This window comes from Stegastes partitus, unplaced genomic scaffold (genome assembly GCF_000690725.1).
Source record: "Stegastes partitus isolate 25-593 unplaced genomic scaffold, Stegastes_partitus-1.0.2 Scaffold660, whole genome shotgun sequence".
Taxonomy (NCBI): Eukaryota; Metazoa; Chordata; class Actinopteri; family Pomacentridae; genus Stegastes; species Stegastes partitus.
The window spans coordinates 40,697-66,938 of NW_007578391.1; the positions used below are offsets into that span (position 1 = coordinate 40,697).

Consider the following 26,242-nt stretch of genomic DNA (forward strand, 5'->3'; position numbering starts at 1 on the left):
TTGAAATTATCAAAAGTAATAATAAATGAAAATTTAATGAAAATAATGACGTTTCCTCTGAATTGTGGTTCAACAAAAATATTTTAAAAAACAACATCAAGCAAACCAGCCTGATGGGACCCGTGAACTCATATGTAGCTGAACAACCCTCTGAGCCAATCACTGCCATCAGGTGTTTCCTGTAGCTCTCAGTCAGACTTGTGCACCTGTTGACAGGTGTTCTGGACCACTGCTCATCAGCAAAGGCCTCTCATTAGTCTGGGAGAGTTTTTTTTTTTTTTTTTTTAATTATTCTTTTCAACCACAATTCAAAAGCAACGTCTTATTTCACCAAATTATAATTTAACACATTTTTATTTCTTATTACTTTTTTCAGTTTCTAATTATTTGAGTGACTGTTATGGACTTTGCTTTTTCTTTAATGGAAGGGGATGAACACATTTGAGGACGACTGTATAGAGCGCTTAACAAGTCAGACAGGTGGTCTAATGAATTTGTTTCGAGCTGTATTTGTGTTTATGTTCATCACGTTCAGGCTATCATTCATGCCACTCGTCAGAAGTGAATTTCAGGGAAACTCTGGCTGACTGACTGTTTCTGTCTCTGGCTGCAGGATGCTTACGCCCGAGGTGAGGTGTTCATCGGCAGCAAGGAAAACGAATACACGGTGCTGGCCGGTCTGCCTCCCAACGTTCAGGGCTACCATTGGACGTTCGGAATCACCATAGTGACCCCGGACAGGAAGTTCCTGTTTGCGTGTGAGACCGAAGAGGAGCAGAAAGACTGGATCGCTGCCTTCCAGACGGTCATCAACAGGCCGATGCTGCCTCAGGAATACGCAGGTAAGCTGAGGGAAGATCAGAGTCCAGCATGTGTTTTTCCTCACTCAGCGTGTCTGATACAATCTTCTCCTTCTTCCCCCCCTGCAGTCGAAGCGTATTTCAAACACAAACCGTGATCGACCTGTTGGTGCAGAAAGCTGGAAGAGGAAGAGAACTTTAAATCTCGTAATGGATGATGTTGTTCTAAAAACTGGAGGCTGACGGAGAGAACAAGGCGTCGACCTCCTCAGGCTGTCTCCTCCGAGCATCGGCTGACTTCTGCTGTGTGACGTGACTCACAAACCTCAAAGAGGAGAGTCGCTCTGACCTGAATGTCTGCGATCAGAACTGTTCTGTTCGCAGTAGCTTCAGCATCAGCGCGACTTTCATTTTAACTGAGTAGACAAACACTTGTGAGCAGGTGTTTGTGGACTAAATTCTCTGACACGAGTCTGTAACAGAAGGCGTTAAACACGTTATTTTACCTTATGTGTGTGTGAGTAAAGTGATATTTAATTCTGTGTATTTATTTTTTAACTGTCTAATTTGCTATTTGCAGCTTTTAATGTCGTAGCTTCACCGAACAGGCTGATGTGTGGCAGCAGTGAAGAGTCCTGAGGAGGTTTTTTTTTTTTTTTTAAGCAGAACTGATTTGAAGCCGAAGAGCTGAAATGAGCATCTGTTCCTCCTAAAACTCTGACTGTCCGCTGCACACAGTCTGGACCTGAGCAAGAAGAGAATCTGTCTGAATATGAAACGTGGTCGCTATTAAAAGAAGGAATGCCACATTGTCTTCTGTTTTTGTTATTGTGGTTCACTTTCAGTCACGAGAAAGACGTTGCATTTTGAAACAAAAAGCATCGAGTCCTGCACGGAGAGATTCACCGTCTATTTGGTTAAGTCGTCGTAATGTGAGGTTAAGATTACCAGAGCAGCAGTCATGTAAAAAGAAGTCTACGGTCACTTAAATACTGTTAAGATATTATAAGAATGTTAAACAGTAATAATGGCACCATATGTCCCATTTAAATAAGAATGCATGAACAATTAAAGCAGCAATTAAAGCAGCATACGACAGTTTAAAGCAATAAAATAAATACAGGAAAATGTACATGTATCTTCCAGGTACTTTAAGAAACTGTAGTTTTTTTATCCTCCAATTCTCAGCTGTGATCTTATTCACCATCAGCTGAGAGGAGGACGAGACGCAGTTTTGTCCAAACTGTTGTTTACAGTCTGGTCCCAGTTCAGTTTAACCCTATTCAGGACTTCTGGGGTCTTTTGGACCCCAGTCCATGTGGTTTAGGTGCCAGGTATTGTTTTTTTTATTTTTTAAATATAAAAAGAGGGACATTTGGAATCAAAAATACGTCAACTTATCAGAAAATGTATTTAACAGATTATTAAAGTCTATAATCAATACCAACAAATATTTTGCACATATTCTTTCTTGGGGTCCAGTGGACCCTGAAAGACCGTCTACATTTGACAACATGAAAGTCCTGAATAGGGTTACTGTAGCTACCAGGGAACTGAATCAAACTGAGCCTGCAGAACATATTCTACCTGCTCCTTAAAGACTGACTTTTAAACAGACTGTGCAGCTTGAGTAGGAATATAATGGCAATAATTGCATACCATGTGTTCATAACCAAATGTGTTTTGTGGTAAAACTACTACTGACACTGAAAAATAACACCATGAATGGTGGAGAATGAAAACAAAGTTGTTGTCCAACCTGCTGAATGGCTCGTTTCTACAAGCACAACAGAATTCCTATTTAAAAGTCAATGAAGAGGCTTTTTGTGATTTGTTTTGGTCGGTTTATTTTCTTATATTTTTGGCCCAAATTGATGTTCTTTCCTTTGTTTTCTTGTGGCAATTATTTCAAAAAGAATCTAGTAAAAGCCAAAGATGGCTTTAGACATATGCCTTTCTCCAAATGTCAAAAGATAGCAGACCTTAGAAAATCGATGACGGTGAAAGCAGGTGTTGCACGGCTGCAGGTGTCCACAGTAATTCCAGGCTTAGCGAAGGAGGGAGGAGATGTGCAGAGGAAGAGGAGAAGAAGGATTACCGAGCCTTTGTTTGATCACAGGAGGAGAAGCTGCTGGGTGTGTTCACCGTCTCTATGACGACTGCAGGTGAGTGAAACCATGTGTGCATGTGTAGTTTAAAAAATAAAGAAGTGTTTTCTCTCAGAGTGTGTTCTCGCAACATGCTTCTGGTGATGATGTGTTTTCATTTCTTTCTGTCAGACAATGTATTTGTATATAATGAATAGTTTAAGACTTGAACGTTGTTGTTTCAATACATTTAATGTAAATTCTGTAAGTTTTGATCCATCATGAAACCACAAATGCAGAAGAAGAGTCACCAGAATGTTTAGTCAGAATGAAACGTGCTTCTCTTCTTAACAATGTTCTGTCATTTCTATGCACCAGGTTCTGTTTTTAGCTAATTTTTTTTTAATTCATTGTATTTCTGGGGGGGATGCTGGACTCAGACATGGTGCCGGATGTGGAGCAGATCATCGAGAACATTGTCCGAGGAGACCAGGACGCTGTGCAGCTCCTCCTGGACGGCTACAACACTCAGGTCAGGTAGTGTGGTGATGGAACGGCTGCTACCATGGAAACGGGAGGCACGGATTTAATTGGTTGAATTAGATGGTTTGAATGAATGGGACGAACACGCTGCATGTTCGCCTGCATCCTCTGTTCTGACGTGGGCGGTCGCTGCTCCCACCGAGCTCATCGTTCCAGTGAACTTTATCAGCGTGAACGGTAGCGTGACACGAGCATCAAATCCAGATTGTTAATGATTCTAGTTTAACAACAAAACTACACGGATCAAACCAAAAACAGCACAGTCCACTTGACCCAAGATTACCTGAACGAAGGACCTTTTCATATAAACAGCAGAATATAACTGAAGTGAATACAACCCTGTGTAATATCGCTTCAAATGATTAAAGATATCATTAACTTGCAGTAATCAAATTACTTCCTCGTCAGGTTCACAACAAACATGCTGGACTCCATCTGAGCCCAACACAATTATCTTCATCTGACCAAAGAATGTTTTCTTCGCTTTCATCTGAAAGTTTTGTTCCAAAAAGTAAGTTAAGGATCTTTATTTCCTGGAAGTAATCCATAGAGGTAAATACACAGAAACTCCATTTCCAGTGATCACAGCTTTGCCAAGCGTCAACAGTGCTGACAGTGTTTTACTAGTTTTTAGTTGCTGACTGATGTTCATAGACTTGCTATCTTCAAATCCTCTGAGAGTTCTTTACCATGTGGTGACTTTCAGATGGACAAAGGTCCAAAACTGAGAAAGTTCTGCGGTTCACAGCTCATTTTAGAACCGTGTTCATGCAGTCTGACTGATCGGAAATCACAGGTCGTCTGGCTTGTGTGTCAGGGATTATCTTAGACTTAGACTGACTTTATTAATTCCAGAGGGAAATTCAGTTGTTACAGCAGAAATACTCAACAAAGGGGTACACAGAATATTAGGGTAGGGTATACACTGAAGGTTAAATAAAGTAAAGTAAAATAAAACAGGATAATATAAGAATATATAGAAAGTATATAAAATATATCAAGTATAATATAGAAAAAGTCAACAAATTTATAAGAATATAAAAGAGAGATACAGAAATGTTGGTATATTTTTACTTCTGTTGCGTTCAGTGTCTACTTTGGGGCCTGAATGTTCATCAGAAGAAACAACCTACTTAGAAATGCTACCATTATTGAGAGCTGATGCAATTGCATAATTTTACGTTTAACTCATATTACACAGGGACGTACTCGCTTCTATTTTACGGCTTTCTCTCAGATGTAGCGGATGAAGTGGAGGATGTCTGCAGCATTATTACTACATGGTGCAGTCAGTCCCTAAGAACACAGCTGAACTACTTCTGCAGGATGTTGTGTGTTCTAAACAAGCTGCTTCCATCTTCCTTAGAATATTATTAAGTTGGCGCTTTCATTCCAAATGTAGAGTTCGATTGACACTCACATGTTCCATTACAATGTTTTTTTATTGCAAAATAATAAAATGTTTGCTGTGATTTGTTCTCCGTCATCTACAGTATGCAGAGTGTTTCTTCTTCAACACCGAAGAACAGGAGAGAAGAAAGGTCAGGCTTTTTCGCAAATTGTTACGCAGCTTTCCTTCTCTTTATTCTTTGTTTTTTTGTCTTTCTGTATTTCTCTCCTGCTATTTTCTGGCCCTCTGAGCTTACTGAAGCAGCCTCCACTGATCCTGTCTTTATGATTCATTATCTGTTTCTGATATTCAGAAGCCTGCATTACAAATATGTCCCTAAATCCCTGTGTAATGATTATGTAACGGTGATGTAATCTTCTTGGCATCTCGCCTGAGCCACATGATCGGAGTTAATCAGCTCGTCGATGTTGAATGAGTGTCTCAGTGGAACCTTTGTAGCTGCTCCAAGTGGCTGTAAAGTTTATTACAGAACACAATATGAAGGTTTTTGCGCCTCTGATTGACAGAGTCACTTTCTGGCTCGCTTTTTAGTTTTAACATGTTTGCCTGAAAAGACACAAAAGAGTCACCGTGACCCAAAACACAATGATTAAAGCAGTCTGTTTAATTTTTCTCAAACTGGAAGTAAATAGTATTTATTGATCTATTTTAGTCTGACTTGTAAATCCATTTAAAGCCTGCTTCCAGTAGTATTGCATCAGTCCTTTTGTTACTCAGGGCTTCCACTGTGGCAGTAGCCTCTGTTCATAGCTTAGCATTAGCATTAGCATTAGCAGCCAGCAATGGTCCTCAGTCGCAGCATGTGGAGATCATTTCTGCTCTGCTTCATTAAACCATGCCTTCATAGACATATATTAAACCAGCTACAGAGTCAGATATGATCTCACAGAATCATCCTTGTAATAATAAGACTGAAGATCTGATGAAGATTTCTTTTCAAAAATAAAACATTTCTTTGTCCAGAGCAGTTTCCTGGATGCTGTGCAGGTCTTTAAAGCTGCTGTTTGATTTTCATTTTGGTCTCACTGGTGAACAAACTTAACCCAAACTGCAGCATTTCCAAACTAGAAAAAAAAAAAAAAGAAGCTTTGTGGAGAATTGTATTGCTGGTCAACTATAATTAATGAAGTCCAGGAACCAGCTCATATCAACAGATTTGCTGATGTGTTCGTCTGCTTCGTTTCTGCTCCTAAATCTTTGTTTAATGCTTCAATCTCAACGCTGCCTGTGTTCACGGACCCACTGGTTGCAGCAACATGAACTGGAGGAGGTAAATAAACGGAGAGAGATGTGCTGAGTTCACACTGTCTTATGGTAATCTGGGAAGAGTGCTTAGAAATCTTAGTCACTACGCCTGTGCTTCCAGACGAGTTAATCATGTGTCGCTGCATGTTCCAAAGCTGCTTGGACTCTTCATGACTCAGTGTTTTAACCACGTCGACCTTCAGCTGGCAGATGCTGCCTCTGCCTGGCAAACCTTCATTAGTAGATTAGTGTCAATTAACACTGTCAAGAAGTGCAAAAATTCTGAAAAATAATTCTACTAATTAATTTAATTGTAATTTACTTGCTATGAAATAAAACCAAACAAATATAATCTTTCCTCAACCCTTTATCCTCACGTCTAACCATCCAAGCAGTGAATGGTGCTGAGGTTGTACGACAACATCACAGTATTTCCACTACTTCTAAGCTGAACACTAGCTATTTGCTCTTTTTTACTGTTTAAATTAATGTACTGAACAGTCAGGAACCCAACACAGGTGGACTCAGTTTGTTTTTTCTTTAGGTGTGCTGAGTTTCTACTTTGAGGCCTGTTTTATTACTATTATAGTGTTCTCATGTATTTGTATTTGATTGTTTATAAGAAAGATATTTCACAGAGAGCTGATGTAATTTTGATTTGTTGGACATTTGAGTGCCCTAACCGCTGGCTCAGTGAGGATTAGTCAGAAGTCAATGAGTGTCTTAGTGCTTCACTTAATAAACTCTAAAAGTTGACAGCTTTTCTACATCAGTACTTTCTGCTGATGCTCTCTTTCTCGTAATTCAAAGAACTGAATTGAACAGCACAGGACACAGATCCAGGGAGCATATCCACGTCATACAATAACCATGAGGAATGTAAACAGTTTGACATTGTTCTGCTCCATCAAGAATTAGGGGTGAATTATGAAATGTTGCTGTGTTGTTGTGTTTTACTGGTTCTAATCCTTCTTGTTTCTGTCGGTCAGTTCAGGAAGAACAAAGTGAGGGACTATGATCCTGACTCTGATTCTGACACGGACTCCGAAAACGATAAACCTGATCTTCTTCTGCGACAGGTGAAGCAGGATTAGTGTGTGTTGGCGAGTTATTGTAGCATTACATAAAGCTGCATGGAGAGTCCACTTTCCTCTCTGTGTTTGATTCATGATGAGTTAAATCCCTAAAGTCTGTATGTGAATATTGCATATTTCTCAGTTTTCCTCCTCCAACTCTACCTTCTTAGCCTTCATCACTGTAACTTCTCCCTCTTGACTCATTCCTTCTCCAGCATCTGGCTGCAGCGCTGCTGTGCTTCATCACTAGTCAGCTACAACCAGGAGTTTTGCAGGTTAGCCTGCACACTCTTCGTATCCTCTCCCGGGACCGGAGGGCCCTGGGGCCGCTGGTCACCGATGAGGCCCTCTTCACCCTGGCTCACCTGGGAGGCATCACCTTGCAGCAGGAGAAGGGAGGAGCTGAAGATCCGCCGGTCCACAGAAGAGCAGCGAGCGGCTGGGACGAGGCTGCATCGTGTCCTGTTAGTTCTGCTGCTGTGGACGCTTCTGCTGCCGCCACCGCCACAAACGGCTCCGTTCATCACTGCGAAAAGCAACGAAGTGATGGAGGTCCGTTGGTGCTCGCCCGCGGGAAGAAAGACATCCGGACAGGGAAGAGTGAGGAGGAGGACGGAGAGGAGGATGGGGAGGTGTGTAGGAAGGAGGCCCTCAAAGTCTTGTGTAATGTCGTCTACAACAGCCCTCAAGCTCAGGAGAGGGCCAGCGCACTCAGGTGACACTTCAGATGTGTGACTGGGCTGTAACATGACAACGCTGAACATAAAACTCCTGCTAAGGTTAAGGTTCAACTGAAACAACACTGAAGCTACTAAACATAAAGTCTCAAACACATACGAACACTGTTTAACTTCACTTATGCACTCATTACAAAGTGAAGAAGTCACTAATCATTTGAGTACTAAGAATGAGTTTATTCCCAGTAGTTCCAACAGAATGTTTTCCAATAATTGCATGCATCCAAGTTTTTCTTTATTTATCCCATTATAGTAAAAGAAAAGCTGTTTCATATGACACAAAGAGTGCTACACGACTGATGTAGAATTCATTCCTTTTCCATGGAAGGCTTCTGCAAGGCTTGTGGGAGAATCTGAAGCAGGAGATCTGCAGCAGCGAGCCGCCCGGTGGACACTTTTACCAGCTGCGACTGCTCTTCTTACTGACGGCGCTGAGGCCTGAGCTGAGGCAGCAGCTGAACCAGGTCACTGATCTCAGATAGGAGCAGCTTTATGATCCCGCAAAACAAAACAAAACTGAACTCTTTGGCATTGTAGTGATAGAAATGTACCAGATTCTGAGGATGAATTCATGACAACAAAAATAATCACGATTGTTGATACTGTTTGTCATGGCAGGAGCCTCTCATGATGTTTATTCTATGATCAGGATGCAACTTTAGAATAAATTGAATAATCATTAGACATTACAGCTTCAGAATAACCCTGTTCCCCGTCAGGAGCGAGGTGTGTCGGTGCTGACCAGAGCTCTGGAGCGCTGCCTGGCTGTGCAGTGGGCTGACGGCTACGAGTTGCTCAGCGACCCCTCGCTTCCTCCCGTCTCCAAGGAAACGTCCCAGGAGGTGATTGAGGTCCTCAAGACTCTCTTCAACATCGCACACACGTTCTACAGGCAGGAGCCGGACGAAGTAAGAGCGTTCATTCATTCATTCATTCATTCATTCATTCATTGGTGGTTTGCTGCTTGTTTGTGCAGAAGAGCAGAACTGTGTGGAGAACCTCAGCTCCATTACACCACATCTGTAGCCTGAACACACTGTTCCACCCTGATGCTCAGAATTAAGGTGATCCTGTTTTGTTTGACAGAATTGATAAGGATCGAGGTTGTGTTTAGTTTTAAAACTGATGCTTCGTTGCACAATACCTCAGTCATCTTCTAGGACAGAGAGTCAGGACTCAGCTTCTTCTATGTGATTAAGTAAAGGCTCTACGATGCTCCTACTGGGAGATCTGAGGCGTTGGGATATATGTTCCCCAACATGTTCTAGGTCTGTCCTGTGGTCTCCCAGTTGCACATAATCCATGAATACTCACCTGGGAAGTTTTAATGAGATGTTAAATGCCTACGTCTGAACCAGGCCAACTGACTCCAGTAGATCTACTCCTCCTGACTCCTCGCCAGCAGTGAGACCAAACAAACTCATCCTGTATTCCTGACCAGGACCTGAATCACTCAATAATCAGCCAAACCTCCTCTACTGCTCCACAGCACCAGCTTTCTTAATTCGTTAACCTGAAAACTGAAGGATTCTTCCATCTGCAGGAGCCACATAAACATTGTCCCAATCAAGACAATCCCATAAACCCCTCCTCATGTTGTCGTGAATCTGCTCTGTGGAGCTTTTTGTTTGTCTCAGTGACCAGAGAAAGTCTTCCATCTCTGCCTCCTGGAGCTCAGAGTCCTTGTACTCAACCCTCCATGTCTGCTCACATCTTTCAAACATCACATAAACCTGTTGTTCACGAGCACAGCCAGTGAAGCCCGTTTTAAAGCCAGTTTGTGTTTTTTAGGAGGAAGCTGCTCTCTATCGCCGCCTTGCTTCTGTTTTACGTCACTGCCTGCTGGTGCCCTGCGATGGAGAAGACACAAGGGAGGAGCTCCAAGGGTCAGACACTGTCATGAGCCGTAACTATGAACGAATGAGGTGGAACTTTAACTGAATGGGTCTGAAGCAGATAAAGGAGGATGATGTTGTTAATGTAAAGATGTCCTGGTCCTCAGACACACAGTAAACCTGCTGTCGGCTCTGCCTCTCACCTGTCTGGACGTCCTGCTGTCCGTCCGACTGGACCAGACGTCCCACCAGTGGGAGGGAGTCAACATGGACTGTGTCCACGCTCTGCTGCTGTTCATGGACCGACGTCTGACCAGGGTGGGTGTTTCTGTCCATCTGTCTGATATTTGACCCGACAGCAGCTCCTTCATCCACTAACTGGGTCATTCTGTGTCAACTCAGCGGCGGTGGTTTCTTGGATTCTGCTGAAACTTTATAGGAATGATCTTTGGCATCTGAACTTGACATCTGACATTTCTTGGGGGCGGAAGTTCAGTTTTTGTAATTTTTTACCCAACAGAACTTTTCAATAAATCTCTTGCGAGTTGGTAATTTAACAAGATGCCCCTTTCAGATGTCCGTATCATTTGAGATATACGTCCTACAGTCTTGACATTTTTAGGAGACGTTGAGAAGTTTCTCTTAAATGGAGACAAGGCAGCCAGCAAGAATGAATGACATTACTCATGCTTTTAAGAAAAATAAGAAGCTAGAAAGATTTAAAATTGAGCGAGATGCCACTTTCAGATGTCTGTATCTCTTGAAGTCTATGTCGTAGAGTCTTCAGAGTCTATCATCTACTTGTGTGCCAAGTTTTAACATCCCTCCATGTTGTCTTCATGCTAAAATCATTCTGCTCCTGACAATTATCATTAAATGGGAAGTGCTGACTAGGCTTATGGAAGGATATTGAAACTTGACACACAAGCAGATGATACTTCCATCTGTTAATATCCCAAATTTCATCAACCAACCAATAATTCAAGATGTCCATCTGGCCGTTTGGGAAGTATTTATTTGTCTACCTGTGTCAGCTTAGATTGGCCATAACTCCCATTTCTACTAACATGAAAGCTTTCTTCCTCTTCTTCTTGAAAACATTCTCTCCATTCACCAGAAACTTCTTAACATCTCCTGAAAATGTGAAGACTCTAGGACGTATACTTCAAGAGATATGGACATCTGAAAGTGGCATCTTGTTAAATTACCAACTTGCAAGAGATTTATTGAAAGTTTCTACTGTGTGAAAAATTATGAAAATGTTGGAATTTCAGCCAAAAAGTGGGCAGATGTCAGTTTCAGATGCCAAAGATCAATCCCAAAAAGTGTCGAGAGATTCTGAAATGGTCAACTGACCTCTGAGTTGACACTGACTGATCTAATGAAATCCTTCCACACAAACAGAATATATAGGAACAGTTGTGTCTGTATGGGACTAATTATGTCCTTCATTCTTGGAAAAAGAAAAGAAAAAAAACTTTCTGAAGAGAGGGTGTAGCTGCTGTTGCTGTACTGCGTCTGTGGTTTTTGATGTTTTATTGAAAGTGTTCTGAGAGCTTCAGCAAAAAGCAGCTGCACTTCTCTTTTCAGTTCTCGAAGATTGTTTCACATTTTATCCAAGAGGTTTCTTCAGTTCAGACTGACTGATGGGGTCGCAGATATATTTTATCATCCCCAAGATGATAACTAACGGTCCAGTCCGAGGCTAAACTACGAGGTTCTAATCACAGTAACAGAATATGCCATGTTTGGGTTAATTATCTGTAGTTGTGTTTCTTAAAGCAGAATTGTAGTTATGTAAAAAGAGTGACAAATTCCTGGTTAAAAGAAGCATTTCACATTATTTATTTGTTCACTGTGCATGTTGTCAAACAGTATTTATTGCTATTTATAGGAAAATCTTTACCTGAGACACATTAAATATATAATAACCCTAAAGTCCCGATTTTTAGTTCATTTGATTTTAAAGAACAAACACACATAAGGTTGTTATTAAGGTATGTATGTAAAGAGGCGTGGTGGCAGGTTTGCATGACTTCAGAGGAGACAATGATGGTGATAAGTTTGGACAAAATCTAATCTTTCCCACTGAAAGATGTCAAAACTGACACATCTTGTCGGGTTCCAGTATGTTGTTACTGACAGATGATGACCTGCTCTGCTGTGCTCAGGGTCAGAAGCTGAAGGAGAAGCTGACTCCTGTCCTGAACCTGCTGACTGAGAGCTCTCGAGTTCACAGGGAGACGCGTCACTACTTGCGGCAAAAGGTGAGATGATTCTTCAACTTTAATTTTGTCAAAGCTCACCAAATACATTGTATATCTATATATCGACCATCCAGCATCATGAAGTGCTTTAATTCACACTCAGCTCTCAACATTTTACCATTTTGAACATGAATGAGGAATTTTAAAATTTGCCTTTTTATACCCAAATCTGAGCCACTGGACTTCTCTGAGAAGTCAGAAATGAATCAAGCATCACATTCAACCACTGAAACTAATTCTTCTGTCCAGGAACGCAAGTAAATAACTATAATTTGACATCTTAATCAAGAAGTAAGAATGTGCTTTGCTATTTTTTAATTTTTTTGAAAAATATTAGATTTGAAGAGCTTTGACATACTGGTATATTAACCTTTCACAGAAACATTAAAAATGATTTCTGTTATTACCAGTGCTGTTAGTTTAGGGCAGCTGTGGCATAAACCTGACGCTGGGTGGTGGTCTGATACATTCGTTAAGCCTGTAAATTGAGCAGGACTCTGGAAACCAGTGCATCAGGAAACCATCCTGCTGCATTTCACAGAGATTCAATGTGCCAAGTCATGCTAAAAATTCTTCTACGTTTTGCTTAAAAACTGGGAATTTTTTGAATCCTTGGATTTGAATTCCTCTGAAAAAGATGTTCTGAGATCAGTTCTGGTGTTGAATCACACATCCAGTTCCCATTCCAGGTTATTTTAGGCTGTAAAGGAGGTTGTGACCAACAGAAGGCAAAGCCAATTTGATTATATTATATTCAATCTAAATACCTGAAGGTCAAAGGGATTCCTGTCAGGTGAATTTTGCATTGAGTCAGTCTCTACCACTGTCCGTCTGACCCGACTCCCCAACAGATCTTACCTCCTCTGAGGGACGTCGCCATCCGACCCGAGCAGGACGTCAGTCTGAGGGGGCAACTGGTCCGCCTCATGACCCACGTCGACACAGATGTGAAGCACTGTGCTGCCGAGCTGCTGTTTGTGCTGTGCAAAGAGAACGGTACCGTTCACCGCGCTAACCTTGCAAAACTATCTCTGACTCACGATATCCGGCAAATGAAAATGCAGTTTAGAATCACTGTGAGTCCTTCTGAGGCTGCCACGCTTGCCTCCTTCTGACAGAACAAATAAAAATATGCAGACTGCAGTAACTGTACGACACAGAGATCTGCAACAGTGTTAAATACTGTACAAATCACTTTAATGTCAGAATATAACATCTGATCTCTAATCAGTCCTGCTGCAGGTGAAAGATTAATTAAAGCCTCTCGTGGTCAAAGAAAATTTCCCACTGATATCAAACCAATAGGACTAAATCACAACTTGTGTTTCTTCCCAGTCAGCCGATTTGTCAAATACACGGGTTACGGCAACGCTGCAGGGCTGCTGGCAGCTCGGGGCCTGTTGAACGGCAGGCGGGGTTCAGGCGACAGCCAGTACGCTGCTCAGTACTCCAGCGACTCGGACTCGGACACGGAGGAATACCGAGAGGCCAAAGCCAGGATTAACCTGGTGACTGGTCGGGTGGAAGCGGAGCAGCCGGATCCGATGGAGGGCATGACGGAGGAGGAGAAGGAGCAGGAGGCCCGCTATCTGATCGGCATGATCAACCGGCTGTCACAGTGAGGCTCACTTCATGATGCACATGTTCATGAACAGTGTATTTGATTTATGACCATTTGTCTTTGTGTCTGGTGCAGGGAGCAGATCATCCAGCCGATGGCGGTGGTAGTCGAAGGCCGGCTGGCTCCACTGTGGGGTCAGATGAGAGGCTGCACTCTGGAGGAAGAGGAGGACGAAGAGGAGGACTGGGATGTGATGCCAGAGGGGAGGAAGGACGAGCCGATAGAATAGAAGGATGTAAACAGGACACAACGGGGAGCAGTCTCCTTCACCACTTTTATGTAGTGCAGTATTCATACAGACGCTGTTAGAGGAGAAGCTGGATGAAGATCCACTGTTTTATGGCTGCAGTGTAAATGGTTGTAAGGAGTCCAGCACCAGGTGTTCAAGCTACTTCAGAGCGTGATGTGTCTAAAATAACAGAGACAATCCAATAAGAGGTGTGTGAAGGAGCATTAGTCACAAAACAGTGTTTAGGTTTTTGTTTCCCACAGTTGTCTTATTTTATTGTTCTAGTTAAACCTCTGAGCAGCTTTTGTGAAAGAATTTGTACAACCTGTTGTTTCACAGAAAAACTCTGCATTGTAAGCTTATAGAGTTCATCTCATGCAAACAAATTAAAACGAAACCTTCTAAAAAAAAAAAAAAAGAGCATTGCAACTCATATTATCATATTCTGTATGTGAGTAACGGTTACGTGCAAATCTGTCTGAGATTGAATCCAGTCAATACGTTTGTGAGACAATGAGAGCAGACCATGTGGTTATGTAGGAGATAACAGGTGTTGTTATGCTCATGCTGGAACAGATGCATTAATTCTGCTTTGAAAAATGGCATTAAGCTTCAATTTTTAGGCCTCGTGAGCGAGATGGATTCCTGTCCCCAACGTTTGGCCACAGATCTCACCTCTACTGAGGGACGTTGCTTTGCAGCTTTACTTACTTTATTCAAAATAAATGAGCTTGATTTATTCAGACCAACTGGAGGTTGGCTTGTCAGATGGCAAGAAAACAGTGGCGAGGACGAATGTCAGATATAACATCTGGTCGCCTTTTGACTTGAGTCAAGGAGGTAAGTGGAAAACACAGAGATCAAGCGAAGGGCTACCTAAAACCTGCAAAGACAACAAAAAAACTGAAGCAAGAATACAAAGTGAAACGCAACGCACAAACCAGACGTACAGGAGGAACAGATTAACTGAGAAGCACAAGAGTAAATACATTAAATTAACTGGGAAGCAGCGACTCAGAGGTGGAACGTGACAAAAATTAGACGTAAAACCAACTCAGACACACAAGAAAGGTAACAATCAACACAAAACAGGAGGTGACAACAGCAGAACTCCAGAGTCAGCTAATGAACACATTAGTCTAAGAAGTGGAAGAACAAATAGACAATCAGCCTGCATATGAAGGATGATTCCTGATAATGCCAATAATGTTCACTAATGATGCACTGGTACCAGGAGAGTTTAACATGTGTTCACTGCAGAAATGCATTGCTTTGCTTGTAAAGTTTAACCAACACACTTGTTGCTGGGTTTCCTGACTAAACCCTCTGAGAACTAAACATATTAGATCCCTGCTGCCTTTAGGGGACCGTTTGGAGCAGAAAGTCAGAACTGAAAACAGGCATTAAGGCGTCTAGTTGCTGCTTTTTTATAGAGATGATGATGATGATGAAGGCTCAGGATTCCCACACAGACATTTAAAGGTCTGAGTTTCTTGAAGATTCCTGAACAGAGTCTCAGTCCAGTCCAGCTTATTGTCTACATGGACACTAAGTTCCCTGTAATCCTCATCAAATCCACCTCGGTCCCCTGATGACGACTAACCCAGTGGTCCTCCTCAAATCCACCAACTCCTGAGACTCTTTAAGACCCTGAGGGGGCACAGTGATACCAGACATTGCACTATTATTGCTTCGTTGAGGCAGCTGTCAAATACATCTTTGTTTAGTTAAAGAGAAGCTATGTGAGATCTGCTGGTATGAGACAGACAGGAGCACCATCAGTTTATTCAGAAATGTTGACTATTGCAGCAAAGTCTTATATTTGGTCAAAAATACAGAAATGATTTCACACTTTTTTTTTCTCTGCAAACAACAAGTAAGCAGTCTGTTGCATGTGTTGCTTACAGTCATCTAATTATTGCATTCTCTAATAATCGGTTCCTAATGTGCTTAATGTGTTTCCTAATAAATAAGAAAGAACGGGATCACGATGCACAAAAAACATGTTCTTGCTTTTGCGCTGCAGATGTTGTCCAGAGTGTTGAGCGTGCTCAGTTCTTGGAGCATCACATGACGCTGTATGTGTGCAGATTTAATTGCCAAATCCACACTGACATAATCAGTTTAGACACCAGCCTGACCTGTGGATTATATTCTTTGCAGCTTTATTTGACTCACTTTGCAAACAGGCCTTGAAAAAAAAAAAAAAACTGAACCTGGTTTATTCAGACCAACTGGCTGCAAGAAACAGCATGTTAGATGGAGGGTCAGGAGGAAACCAGTGCAGAGGAGGAATACCAGACGCCGACGTGGGAAAGCGGAGTAGAGCAGGAAGAAGAGATGCTGGTCTGTGAAGGCGTGGAGGACTGGAACGGCTTTATTTCAGGAGGAGCCACAGCAGGAGGAGCAGAGCAAGAGGAGGTGGTGACTGAATGGAGACCTGGGGAACCCGTTGGCCCACAACACGTCTTAAGGCTGAACAGCTACACCAAAGGTGAGTCTCTCAGCTGGTTTGTCTGAAATGCAGAAATAAGAAGCAATGTTGATGTTGCGTTTAAATATGGAGGATGCTTTTACATACGTCTCTCATTTGGTTGTTAAATGCTGAAAACCTATAAAGCATCAGGTGGTTCAGTAATAATGAATCATGCATATAAATAGCATGTGTTATGAAGATTTAGTAAAGATCTTTAAATGAAGAATTAAGCAGCAACAATCTAAAGAAGTCCCTCTACTGATTAAACACATACATATTAATACTGCTCTCATGTCCTCAGATGGTTTGGATCTACTCTCCATTATTGACTCCTTTCTGCGCATGATGTAAAGTTCATCATGCGCTCGAATCAGTCACACTCAAAACAGACCTTTGCTCTGAGGAGATGACTGGACAGCAACACCTGCAGACTTTGTAGTTGCTTTGATTTGTTCATGCTTCCACTGATTGACTGTCACGGTGAAACTCAACTGCTCTGAAGGAAGAGCTCCACTTTCTTTCAGGATTACTGGATGCAGTGACGCCTCCTGAAAGAGTTCAGCTTCCCCAAAATAAAGAATGTTTTCTTTAAATAACAACATCACAGCTGCATATTATTCATGTTGTCTCAGTTTAACCCTTTCTGTGCTGCTCACACCCTGAACATACACCCGTAGACGATACCCTGACTCCAGAGACGATCTTACCGACCGACCAGAGTGACACACAGTCTCTTTCATCCAGTTACCAGCTTCAATACGCATATTTCCTGTTTCAATACCACTGAAAAGGTTCATTTTGACAGAGTACCTGTGTTCACTGGAGGACAACATCTACAATGTGAACTTCTCGCGCTTCAAGATCAGGGATGTGGTCAGTGGGGCTGTCATCCTGGACATCAAAAAACATCAGCCGACAGGTGCTTTTACATCTCTTTAAATTAGTAAGAGAAGGAACATGTTCTTGATAGAATGGAAAAAGATGCTCTTTATGCATATACAGAGTGATGCTCAGTGGGTCATTGTGTCGATAATCGTTCAGTTCTTATGGCTTTTCTGAACATTTCTTTTAATTTTTTTCCCCAGAAATTCAAGACATCATTGAGCTGGACACCAACAGATTCATCCGGTATCACTTCTCTCCTGCGTTTCTGACCCTCAGAGAAATAGGAGCCACGTGAGTCTGTGATACTTTACCCTCAGATTAAATGCCGGTAAAATAAGAAATCATTCATTACACGTGTTTTGAGGACAGCTGAGGCTCCATCGGTTTAATATAGTTCACATTGTAATACAGAAAGCCCATTTAAGTGGAGTGGGAAAGTCTGAGGAGTTCAACAAAGATCTGAAAAGATGCAAATCATTGACTTGAACAAGTCAGAAAGTCACTCGGAGCCATTTCAGAGCAGCTTCAGATCCTAGAATCATCAGTTTGTAGGTACAAAGCTGTAGAAAACACAAACTATCACCTGCTTGGTCAGGAAGGTCAAGAGTCAACCAGGAAGTTCTTCCTCTAGAAGCAGAACCTTCATCATTACCTGCAGACTGTTTAAATACCTCCTTCATCTTAGCATCATGTTGTGAATGTTAAAGTGTTTTCTCCTGAGCTGATCGCTGCTCGTCTCTCAGGTTGGAGTTCACGGTTGGCAGCAAAGCACTGAACCGCTTCCGTCTGATCGAGAGGCATTTCTTCAGAAACCTCCTGCTCAAAACCTTTGACTTTGAGATCGGGTTCTGCATCCCGCACAGCAGAAACACCTGCGAGCACATCTACTGCTTGCCTGACCTGGAACCAAACATTGGTACGATTATGATGCAATTCTACTCCAAGATAGCTTTCGTCAGATGCAGTGAATGTCCAGTGTTCACCCACAAATATACTAAATATAAGTTAAATATATACAGTCGTCCTCAAATGTGTTCATCCCCTTCCATTTATTAAATAAAAAATTTGCTAAATTATAATTTAGTGAAATGAGATGTTGCTTTTGAATTGTGGTTGAAAAGAATAATTTTAAAAAACAGACAAAACTGTCCTGGAACAATGAGAGGCCTTTGCTGATGAGCAGTGGTTCAGAATACCTGTCAACAGGTGCACAAGTCTGACTGAGAGTTACAGGAAACACCTGATGGCAGTGATTGGCTCAGAGGGTTGTTCAACTAAATATGAGTTCACGGGTCCCATCAGGCTGGTTTGCTTGTTTGTCTTTTGTTTTTGTTTTTTAATATTTCTGTTGAACCACAATTCAAAAGCAACGTCATGATTTTCATTAAATTTTTATTTATTACTTTTGTCAATTTCAACTTATTTCAGTGACTGAAGCTGTTGTTTTCCTTCTTTGATGAGAGGGTGTGAATACATTTGAGGACGACTATATATGTAGTATTGTTTGGAGGTTAACCCGGCCTGTTTTATAGTACTCAGAGAGCTTTAGTGTGAACATAGTCAGAAACCACGCTGCTGACAGTGTCTAGCTGCTGCTGAACTTGTGTCTTTTTGTTCTCGTCAGTTGAGGAAATGATTGGAAACCCGTTCGAGACGCGCTCGGACAGTTTTTACTTTGTCAACAACAAGCTGATCATGCATCACAAAGCCGAGTATTCCTTCACCGCTGGAATGGACCCATCCAGCGGATAAGAAGCTGCCAGTAGCTGGGGTCAGTGTCGCCTCTGTTGGTGTAACACGGAGCATGTTTCGCAGTTATGTGGTCCAAACAGTGTGAGAGAATCCAATCTGAAATTCAGTGATCACAGCTATTAATGACTTTCACATCCTTGCAGTCTTGCTGGGAGTGAATGCTTCCAATTATCCACTAACATCATCTATAGGGACATTCTGGAGCTCATTTTCTTTTCTCTGAGTTCAGTTTGCTGCTCAGCGAAGCCACCAAACTTAATGAAACCACAAAGTGCTCTGTTTCTGTACGTGCACACAAAAAAACAGATGTGGTTGTGGAGGATGTGGAGATTTTTAAAGGGGTCTGACAGATGTGGGATGGATAATTAAAGTAAACAGAAGAGTAATGAAATTAGTAACCTTTATATGTGATGAGTAATTGATTAAGACACTTTCCTGAAACTGTCCATAAATGTTGTTAAATCAATATTTTGGAACAATAACGAGACCAGAATAAGTAAGATTCAGACGTCAGCATCTTGTACATGTCTGATAATAATTTAAGAATCACGTGAGAAAATGTCTGTAGATGAAATAAACGAAACATTTTCTGTGTTTTCTTCTCCCTGCAGAGGATCGTGAGGCGCTGGAGGCCAGTTTCCCCCCAAACTGGTCACCAGTAAACCACACAGAGACAGACAGCTGTGAAAATCCACCTCTACAGCCAGTTAGCTGACTGTGCATGTCTCTGGAAACCACCAGGAGCAGCAAGAACATGCAAACTCCAGCCAGTCTGAACCCAGAGCCGTCCTGCTGTGAGGCGACAGCACTAAACGCTGCACGCTGTGAAGCAATCTTTACTATTACATGTAGAGAAATATGAGTAAAACTTCCACACAAACACATGTGCACTGAAAAGTAGAACAACATTTTCCTCTTTTACCTACATTCACCGGAAACTGTCAGAATGGTAGAAATGGACAATTAGGCACCAGTGAAACCAGAATATGAACCAAACTAACGGATGTTTGTACTTGTTGCTGGAAAATGAATAAATGTGATGAAAGCTCCCAGGTTTTTATTGTTCATTCAAAGATCTGTTCAGACCAAAGCTCAATCTTTGGTAAATATATTAACCAGACTTCCAATCAAGTCACCTGAACTCAGACAAAAGTCTTCACCACCGGATCGAGGTGCTACTTCCTGTATATTTTTTGGTTTGGACACCACAGGCGAGGTTCATTTTGATTTTGTCCTGCTGATAAGTTCTAGTAGAAGTTATATTTCTATGTCTATCTAATTCTTTTATTGTCTTTTGACAGAGTATAAGGAAATAAAGGAGCAACCCATCAGTGCATTCACAAAAACAGATGTTTTTTTAAATGCATAATAAGAAAAGAAGAAGAAAATCAAATGGGATAGATTATTATTTGGTGTATTAGGAAACTATAAAAACAGTCACAGATATATGAACAAATAATGAAGCTGTATGAAAACATGTAGGTTCGATAAGTCACTTCTAGATTCTGTAAATTATTATATAATTGTAAATAGTAATTAGATAAAAATAGTTCTTCTTCGCTCATTCATTGACAACAAAAGATATGAAGGTTTCAAAGTTCTTATTCCTGCAGCTGATGTTCGTATTGCACTGACAGGAATCACAAAACAACAACGACACGCTGGGAACGTGAAGTAAATCCATCGTTTTGGACCAGAAGCTGTGTCAGTTTGTGCATCAGCTGAGAGGGAACAGGACACGAAGGGGGATCCGTCTGGAGGAGGAACATGTTCTGGAAAAACAGGAAGAGGAGGAGCAACAACACACATCTGGAAATAATTGAGGAGACAGAGGGGCAGACAAAGACACAGCTCTGCTAGAAAAGAAAAAAGGGAACAAAAACGAAACTAGACGCTCCAAGATGGAAATTATATAAAGTCAGCTTGAGTTCAGATTCTGGAAAATCCACAGTTTAACTCGGGAATGCGGGCGGACGCAGCTGAGCAGTGAGGAAGTGGACAAGAATAGGAGACTGCTGGGCAACAAGTCTGTAGTGGGTCAGAGACCAAGTGGAAGCGCCGAGTCGGATTTACGAAAGAAGCTTGAACTGAGATTTGAAAGGAGTGAATCTCATCTCCAGGTAAAGTCTGTCTGAACTGCAGCTAAACAGATCTTATAGATGACATGAGGATCAGAAACTCTACTTTAATTAACTACAACATTCCAGACAAATATTTTTCTTCCTAATTATCACTGTTTGGAATTTAGTTTAAAATTAAACTATAGTTTATAGATTTAATTCATCCATCAGAGACTGAAACACTTTTAAAAAGCATTGTGTTGTGGAGATAAAGAGGAGAGAATCTATCAGGATCTTGTGTCACGTGTGTGCGCGGCAGGATGAGGACCATGTGATGTGGTCGAAAGCTCCCGAACAAGTGAGTAAGTAAACCTTAAACTGCAGGATAAAGCTTCAGTTTTCAGGGTTCTCATCGCCTTTCTATCAGTTTGCATCCAGAGGAAACGTCAGAAATCTGAAATAAATGAAGAGTTCATTTGCAAAAACAGATAACTCCATTTTCGTAGATTTTAAGAAGACGTGTTGTTGTTTGGTTGCGATCAAATCAATCAAAGTGAAGTTGAGTGGATTTGATTCAGTAGAAATGACAAAAACAGAGATAACTTTGATATTGTCTCAGGTAGACGATGAAACAGTGGGTTTTCTGAAGGTTTGTGAAGATGGAGTTATCTGCTTTTGCAAATGAACTCTTCAAATATTGCAAAAATAAATCCACGCTGCATCATCAGAGACATTAAAAACAGGACGCTCAGAGAAGAAGCCTTTAGATGTGTGTTAGTGAATTAAATAACTGACCTCTGTGGTTCTAGAGATCCGTCACCAGATCATCTCCACGCTGAAGCACTGGCCTCAATAATGATGAATCATTTCCTTTTTCCATTGAGTTCCTATCAGATAAACATCTGCCGTGATGGAACTTCTTGGTAGATGCAGTCCACCATGGATTAAAAACGATCGGACAAAAGAGGGTTTTGTGGAAAAATTTCATTTCCTCATGTCAGAAGAAGATGGAGGCTGTGATTAAAACTGGTTTGGTTTATTTACATCTGGATAAAAATCATCTCCGGCTCCGTTCTCATCGTCTACGTGGACATTAAAGAGAATAAATCAGAATTCACATTAAAAAAACAAGGAAGAAATACAAAAACTAACACAACAGGTTTGTGTGTTTTCAGGCGTCAGAGAGTCAGAGTGAGACTTTAAATGGATTAAAACAGTGGTTCTCAAACTGGAGGTCAGGACCCCCTCTGGAGGTCCCAAGATAATTTCAGGGGGTCGCCAGATCATTGTAAAATAAAATAAAGAAAGCCTACATTTACCAAATAAATGCGTATTAAGGCTGTCAAAATTAAAACTGCATACTTGTTCCCACTCCTTTATCGAGCTTGTTAATATTATGATTTGAATATGTGATATTATTATTATTCTTTTTTGCTCTTTTTAAAATTTTTTCTTTTGTTTTTATATATTTTTTTCTCTTTCAGTTGTTCAAAATAAATTCAGTTCATTCACTCATTTAAAAGAAAATGAATGGGTTCATGTAAAGAGATTAATCTGTGGAATGAACACATTAGTTTTTAACGCATTAACACATGAACAATAGAGTTATTACTCATATTAAAAATTCTAACTGGGGGGTCACAAACACAAACTTATGTTATCTTGGGGGGTCGTAGCTCAAAAAGTTTGAGAACCACTGGATTGTAACGGAGTTTTTGTGTTTGGTTGATCAATAAGTGTGACTGCTGCCCTCCTCTGATGAACTCACACACATGTATGAGCATTCAGTCGGACTCACATATTCTGCTGCAACACGACCCACAGTGAGTCAACATGATGTTTTTAATCAGTGCAAGTCAATAAAGGAGCACCACATCGGAGAGTCACTTGGTTTAGATTCATTTCTGTGGGTCCATTTTTTAAAAACTTTTTTGGAACAATCTCATAAAGGCGTTCTGTGTTTGTGTCCCTGGTGCATACGTTTACATGGTATGTTCACTACTCCAACTGTGACTCAGAATCCTGGGAAATGCCTTCAGAAGTATAATTACGTCCAGCGAGTAGGGGAGGGAGCTTCCTTCCTGTCAGCAGCTTCGCTTCCTGCGCGGGGTCAGCGGTCGGTTCGACACAAATCCGACTTCCAGCGTGAATGTTGTTGGTTCAGAAAACACACGCATGTTCAGATCGGTACAAAAACTGTGGTTAGTCACTGAAGACGGCACGAAACAAATTCTGGATTTAAATAATAAGTCTGCATTTTTCAGGTCTGACCTAAAGCTGAATAATGTACATAAACGGACATATTTAAAGAGTTGGTCAGTGTTACTTCCTTCTGTGGAGGCTGAAGTAAAGTCGGTCCCAGTGGAATCTTCAACCGTTGCACTGAAACTGACTTTACAAGCATTTCTTACTGCTTCATGCACCAAGAAAACCTTCTTGCTCTCTACATTAATTGTTTCATCACTGATTCTAGACATCAATAAAGAGAAAAAAACAAAGCAGCTGGTGATGTGAAGAGTTGTTTAAAATGAGTCCTTCTGCTCTTCTCTCTGCTCTGCAGGATGTCGGTGTCTCGGAGGTGTTTATGCTGCGTCAAATACTTGATGTTTGTCTTTAATCTCATCTTCTGGGTCAGTATTTGCTCCAGTGTGTCCACAGCTGTTGTCGCATTTGTTCATTCTGTTGACGTTTCCTGTGTTTCTGCCAGTTTTTCGTTGCCTCTACAAAGATTTACCACTTCTTCTTCTGCCCAGTTTTGCCCTCGGTGCTGCGCTCTGACTCTGCTCTGACCTTTGGTTTCCCAAACAGCTCGGAGGATGCGGCCTGTTCGGCGTCGGGGTCTGGCTGTCCTTCACGCAGGCCGAGTTTTCCTCTCTTCCTCTGTCCTTCCCGTCGCTCTCGGCCGCCAACCTGCTGCTGGTGGCTGGAGGCATCACAATGGTGACGGGTTTCCTGGGATGTCTGGGGGCCCTGAAGGAGCAGCGCTGCCTGCTGTGCATGGTGAGTCCACTCCAAAAAGCCTTGGTTACTCGTCTTGGTTACTGAAACTTAATAAAAGTGGATTTTACACTCTAAGTGGGGATTGGGCGTACTACAGAAACAGTGGCATTATATTTACATAATAAAATAAACTATGATATGATTGAAGTGTTTAAATATTGCACATTTCAGATGTTAATCTGTGCGCAATGCCCCTGAATATAAAACACTTTTCCCTGTTCTGCAGTTCTTTGCCATCCTGCTGCTCCTGGTCCTAACTGAGGTGACCCTGGTGTTGGTTATTCACATCTTCCACGAAAAGGTGAGCGCAGCACCTGCAGAGTTTATCTACAGGGTCTCAGGGGTTTTAACCATCTGGTGTCTCAGCACCATAATCCCAGAAACTAGACAGTGAAAGTGGAACCTCGCCCGATGCTACAACTTGTAATGGTTAATCAATCAATCAATCAAATTTTATTTATATAGCACTTTTCATGTGCAACAACAACAATTGCAAAGTGCTTTACAACATTTAAAACCAACAAAGCATTTAAAAACATTACAACATTTAAAAAATAAAGTAAACCCGTCCCTCCCACCCTCCATGCATACACATACACATACAACAAATGCATTTGCGCACACACACAGACGCACACACAGACACACACACAGACACCCTCACCACGAGACTAAAAGAGGCATGGCATAATGGCATGGTTAAATTAAAACAGACAAAAGTGAAATCTTAATAACCTCAGGACTGTATGATGGAAGGCAATTTTAAAATAATCAATAATATTAATAGAAGTAATAGTAACTAGAAAGGCATAAAGAGACCACAGTCCTGTTCAGTATCTGGTCATTTTAAAGACACTGAAGAGTCTCGTCCTGTGTTCACACTCGATCGAACCCTGTGCATCAGCAGGAGGCAGAGTTTCTTTGCTTTACATTTTAGCCAAACACATAAAATCCAGATTGAGATCAAGGATTCATTGCTTGACACACATGCCGACTAGAACCAGACCAGAACCAACAGCAGATCATTTAAACGAGTGTCTCCGTGTCGTTCTCTCTCAATGTCAGCTGGATTCAAAAGCTCAAAACGAGCTAAAGGAAGGGATGAAGATTTATGAGTCGGAACCTGGACTGAAGAAATCCTGGGACAACGTGCAGAAAATGGTGAGAACAATACACAGAGCTTCAGAATAACCCAGAATACAAGGATATAGAGAAGATGTAGGTGGGAGTTTGTGGAAATGTACACATTACAGCAGCAACAAGAAATCTCAAAGTACAACAAGACTGAAAATAAAGCCTGTCTGTACGCGTGCACGGCCACATTTATCCATATGTACAGCTGTGCTGTGGATCTGGAGGAGCCCTAAGAGAACAACAGCTCCACGTTGTTGAGCTTTGTGGTGTTGATGTTTTTAAACCTTTAAGGGAGAAAAACAGGGTCAGATGAATTGTGTTGGTTGTGAAGAGAAAACTGTCAAACGATGCTGTGTGTCTGCTGTCCCAGTTCAAATGCTGCGGAGTCACCAATAAGACGGACTGGTTTGAGGTTCTGAACGGGACGCTGCCGTCGTCCTGCTGCTCCGTGGGGACTGAACGATGCATCGACGGCTGGGTGGAGGTCAGTTCGGTTATGTGAGAAGGTTCTGGAGCAGCCGCTAGTTTCAAACAAAACCTAAATTGCTCCACATGGATGAGATAAAATCCAGATGATCCAGAAAGGTTTTGCAGAAGTTCAGTATTTGTTCAGACGAGGCCTGTTGGAGTTCAGGTAGTTTACAGTGACTCAGGGTTAAAATCTCTCTGAGCCTAAAAGTTCACCTCCACATGTCGAACTGAACTTTGAAAAATGGTGAAAGGTGAAGTGCTGGACACATGTTTCTGTTCAAAATAGAACCATTCCTCGTTTTTCTTCATGCATGAAAAGATCTGATTCCCGTGTGGAATGAATTGAGGTCCAGTTAATCAGGAACCGTTCTTTTTCATGTTCACAGCTTTCGGGATAATTCCTGTTTATTACAGCCAGATACATTTTAATCTAATAAAGAAAGAAACTGGATCAGATGGTGAGACGCGTGTAAACAAACCGTCACCAGTGTTTCACTGCACTTTATCATATAATGAATGAAACAGGATTAATTTTGCTTTTCACTGTTTTCTGCTCTTCATTTCTTCAGTTTCTCTTCCTGAAGTGTTTAGTGACATACAGCTGAAACCAGAA

The 26,242-nt window shown here is 41.5% G+C and overlaps 4 protein-coding genes across 4 annotated transcripts in view; all 4 read left to right on the forward strand.

Moving 5' to 3' along the window:
* The window catches only part of LOC103363436 (arf-GAP with dual PH domain-containing protein 1-like), a 22,189-nt gene extending 20,582 nt beyond the window's left edge, over positions 1-1,607 (forward strand). Inside the window, exons 10-11 of the mRNA XM_008290205.1 lie at positions 614-842; positions 930-1,607. Coding sequence (XP_008288427.1) covers positions 614-842; positions 930-958 — 258 coding nt within the window. The 3' untranslated portion in view covers positions 959-1,607. The remainder of the gene's footprint in view (positions 1-613; positions 843-929) is intronic.
* A 1,722-nt stretch (positions 1,608-3,329) lies between these two features.
* On the forward strand, positions 3,330-13,623 carry LOC103363437 (synembryn-A-like). Its single transcript, XM_008290206.1, has 11 exons — positions 3,330-3,419; positions 4,924-4,971; positions 7,378-7,536; positions 7,747-7,877; positions 8,228-8,363; positions 8,619-8,807; positions 9,691-9,785; positions 9,902-10,052; positions 11,906-12,001; positions 12,853-12,997; positions 13,337-13,623. The coding sequence occupies exons 1-11, from the start codon at positions 3,330-3,332 to the stop codon at positions 13,621-13,623; spliced, it is 1,527 nt and encodes a 508-aa protein (XP_008288428.1).
* Positions 13,624-16,110: 2,487 nt separating this feature from the next.
* Positions 16,111-18,964, forward strand: LOC103363460 (protein unc-119 homolog B-A-like). The gene is made up of 5 exons (XM_008290236.1): positions 16,111-16,345; positions 17,133-17,246; positions 17,413-17,503; positions 17,956-18,128; positions 18,837-18,964. The coding sequence occupies exons 1-5, from the start codon at positions 16,111-16,113 to the stop codon at positions 18,962-18,964; spliced, it is 741 nt and encodes a 246-aa protein (XP_008288458.1).
* Positions 18,965-20,774: 1,810 nt separating this feature from the next.
* Positions 20,775-26,242, forward strand: part of tspan4b (tetraspanin 4b) — a 9,112-nt gene continuing 3,644 nt past the window's right edge. The window contains exons 1-6 of the mRNA XM_008290207.1: positions 20,775-21,084; positions 23,585-23,654; positions 23,833-24,024; positions 24,251-24,325; positions 25,090-25,185; positions 25,529-25,642. Of these exons, the coding sequence (XP_008288429.1) occupies positions 23,586-23,654; positions 23,833-24,024; positions 24,251-24,325; positions 25,090-25,185; positions 25,529-25,642 (546 nt within the window). The 5' untranslated portion in view covers positions 20,775-21,084; position 23,585. The remainder of the gene's footprint in view (positions 21,085-23,584; positions 23,655-23,832; positions 24,025-24,250; positions 24,326-25,089; positions 25,186-25,528; positions 25,643-26,242) is intronic.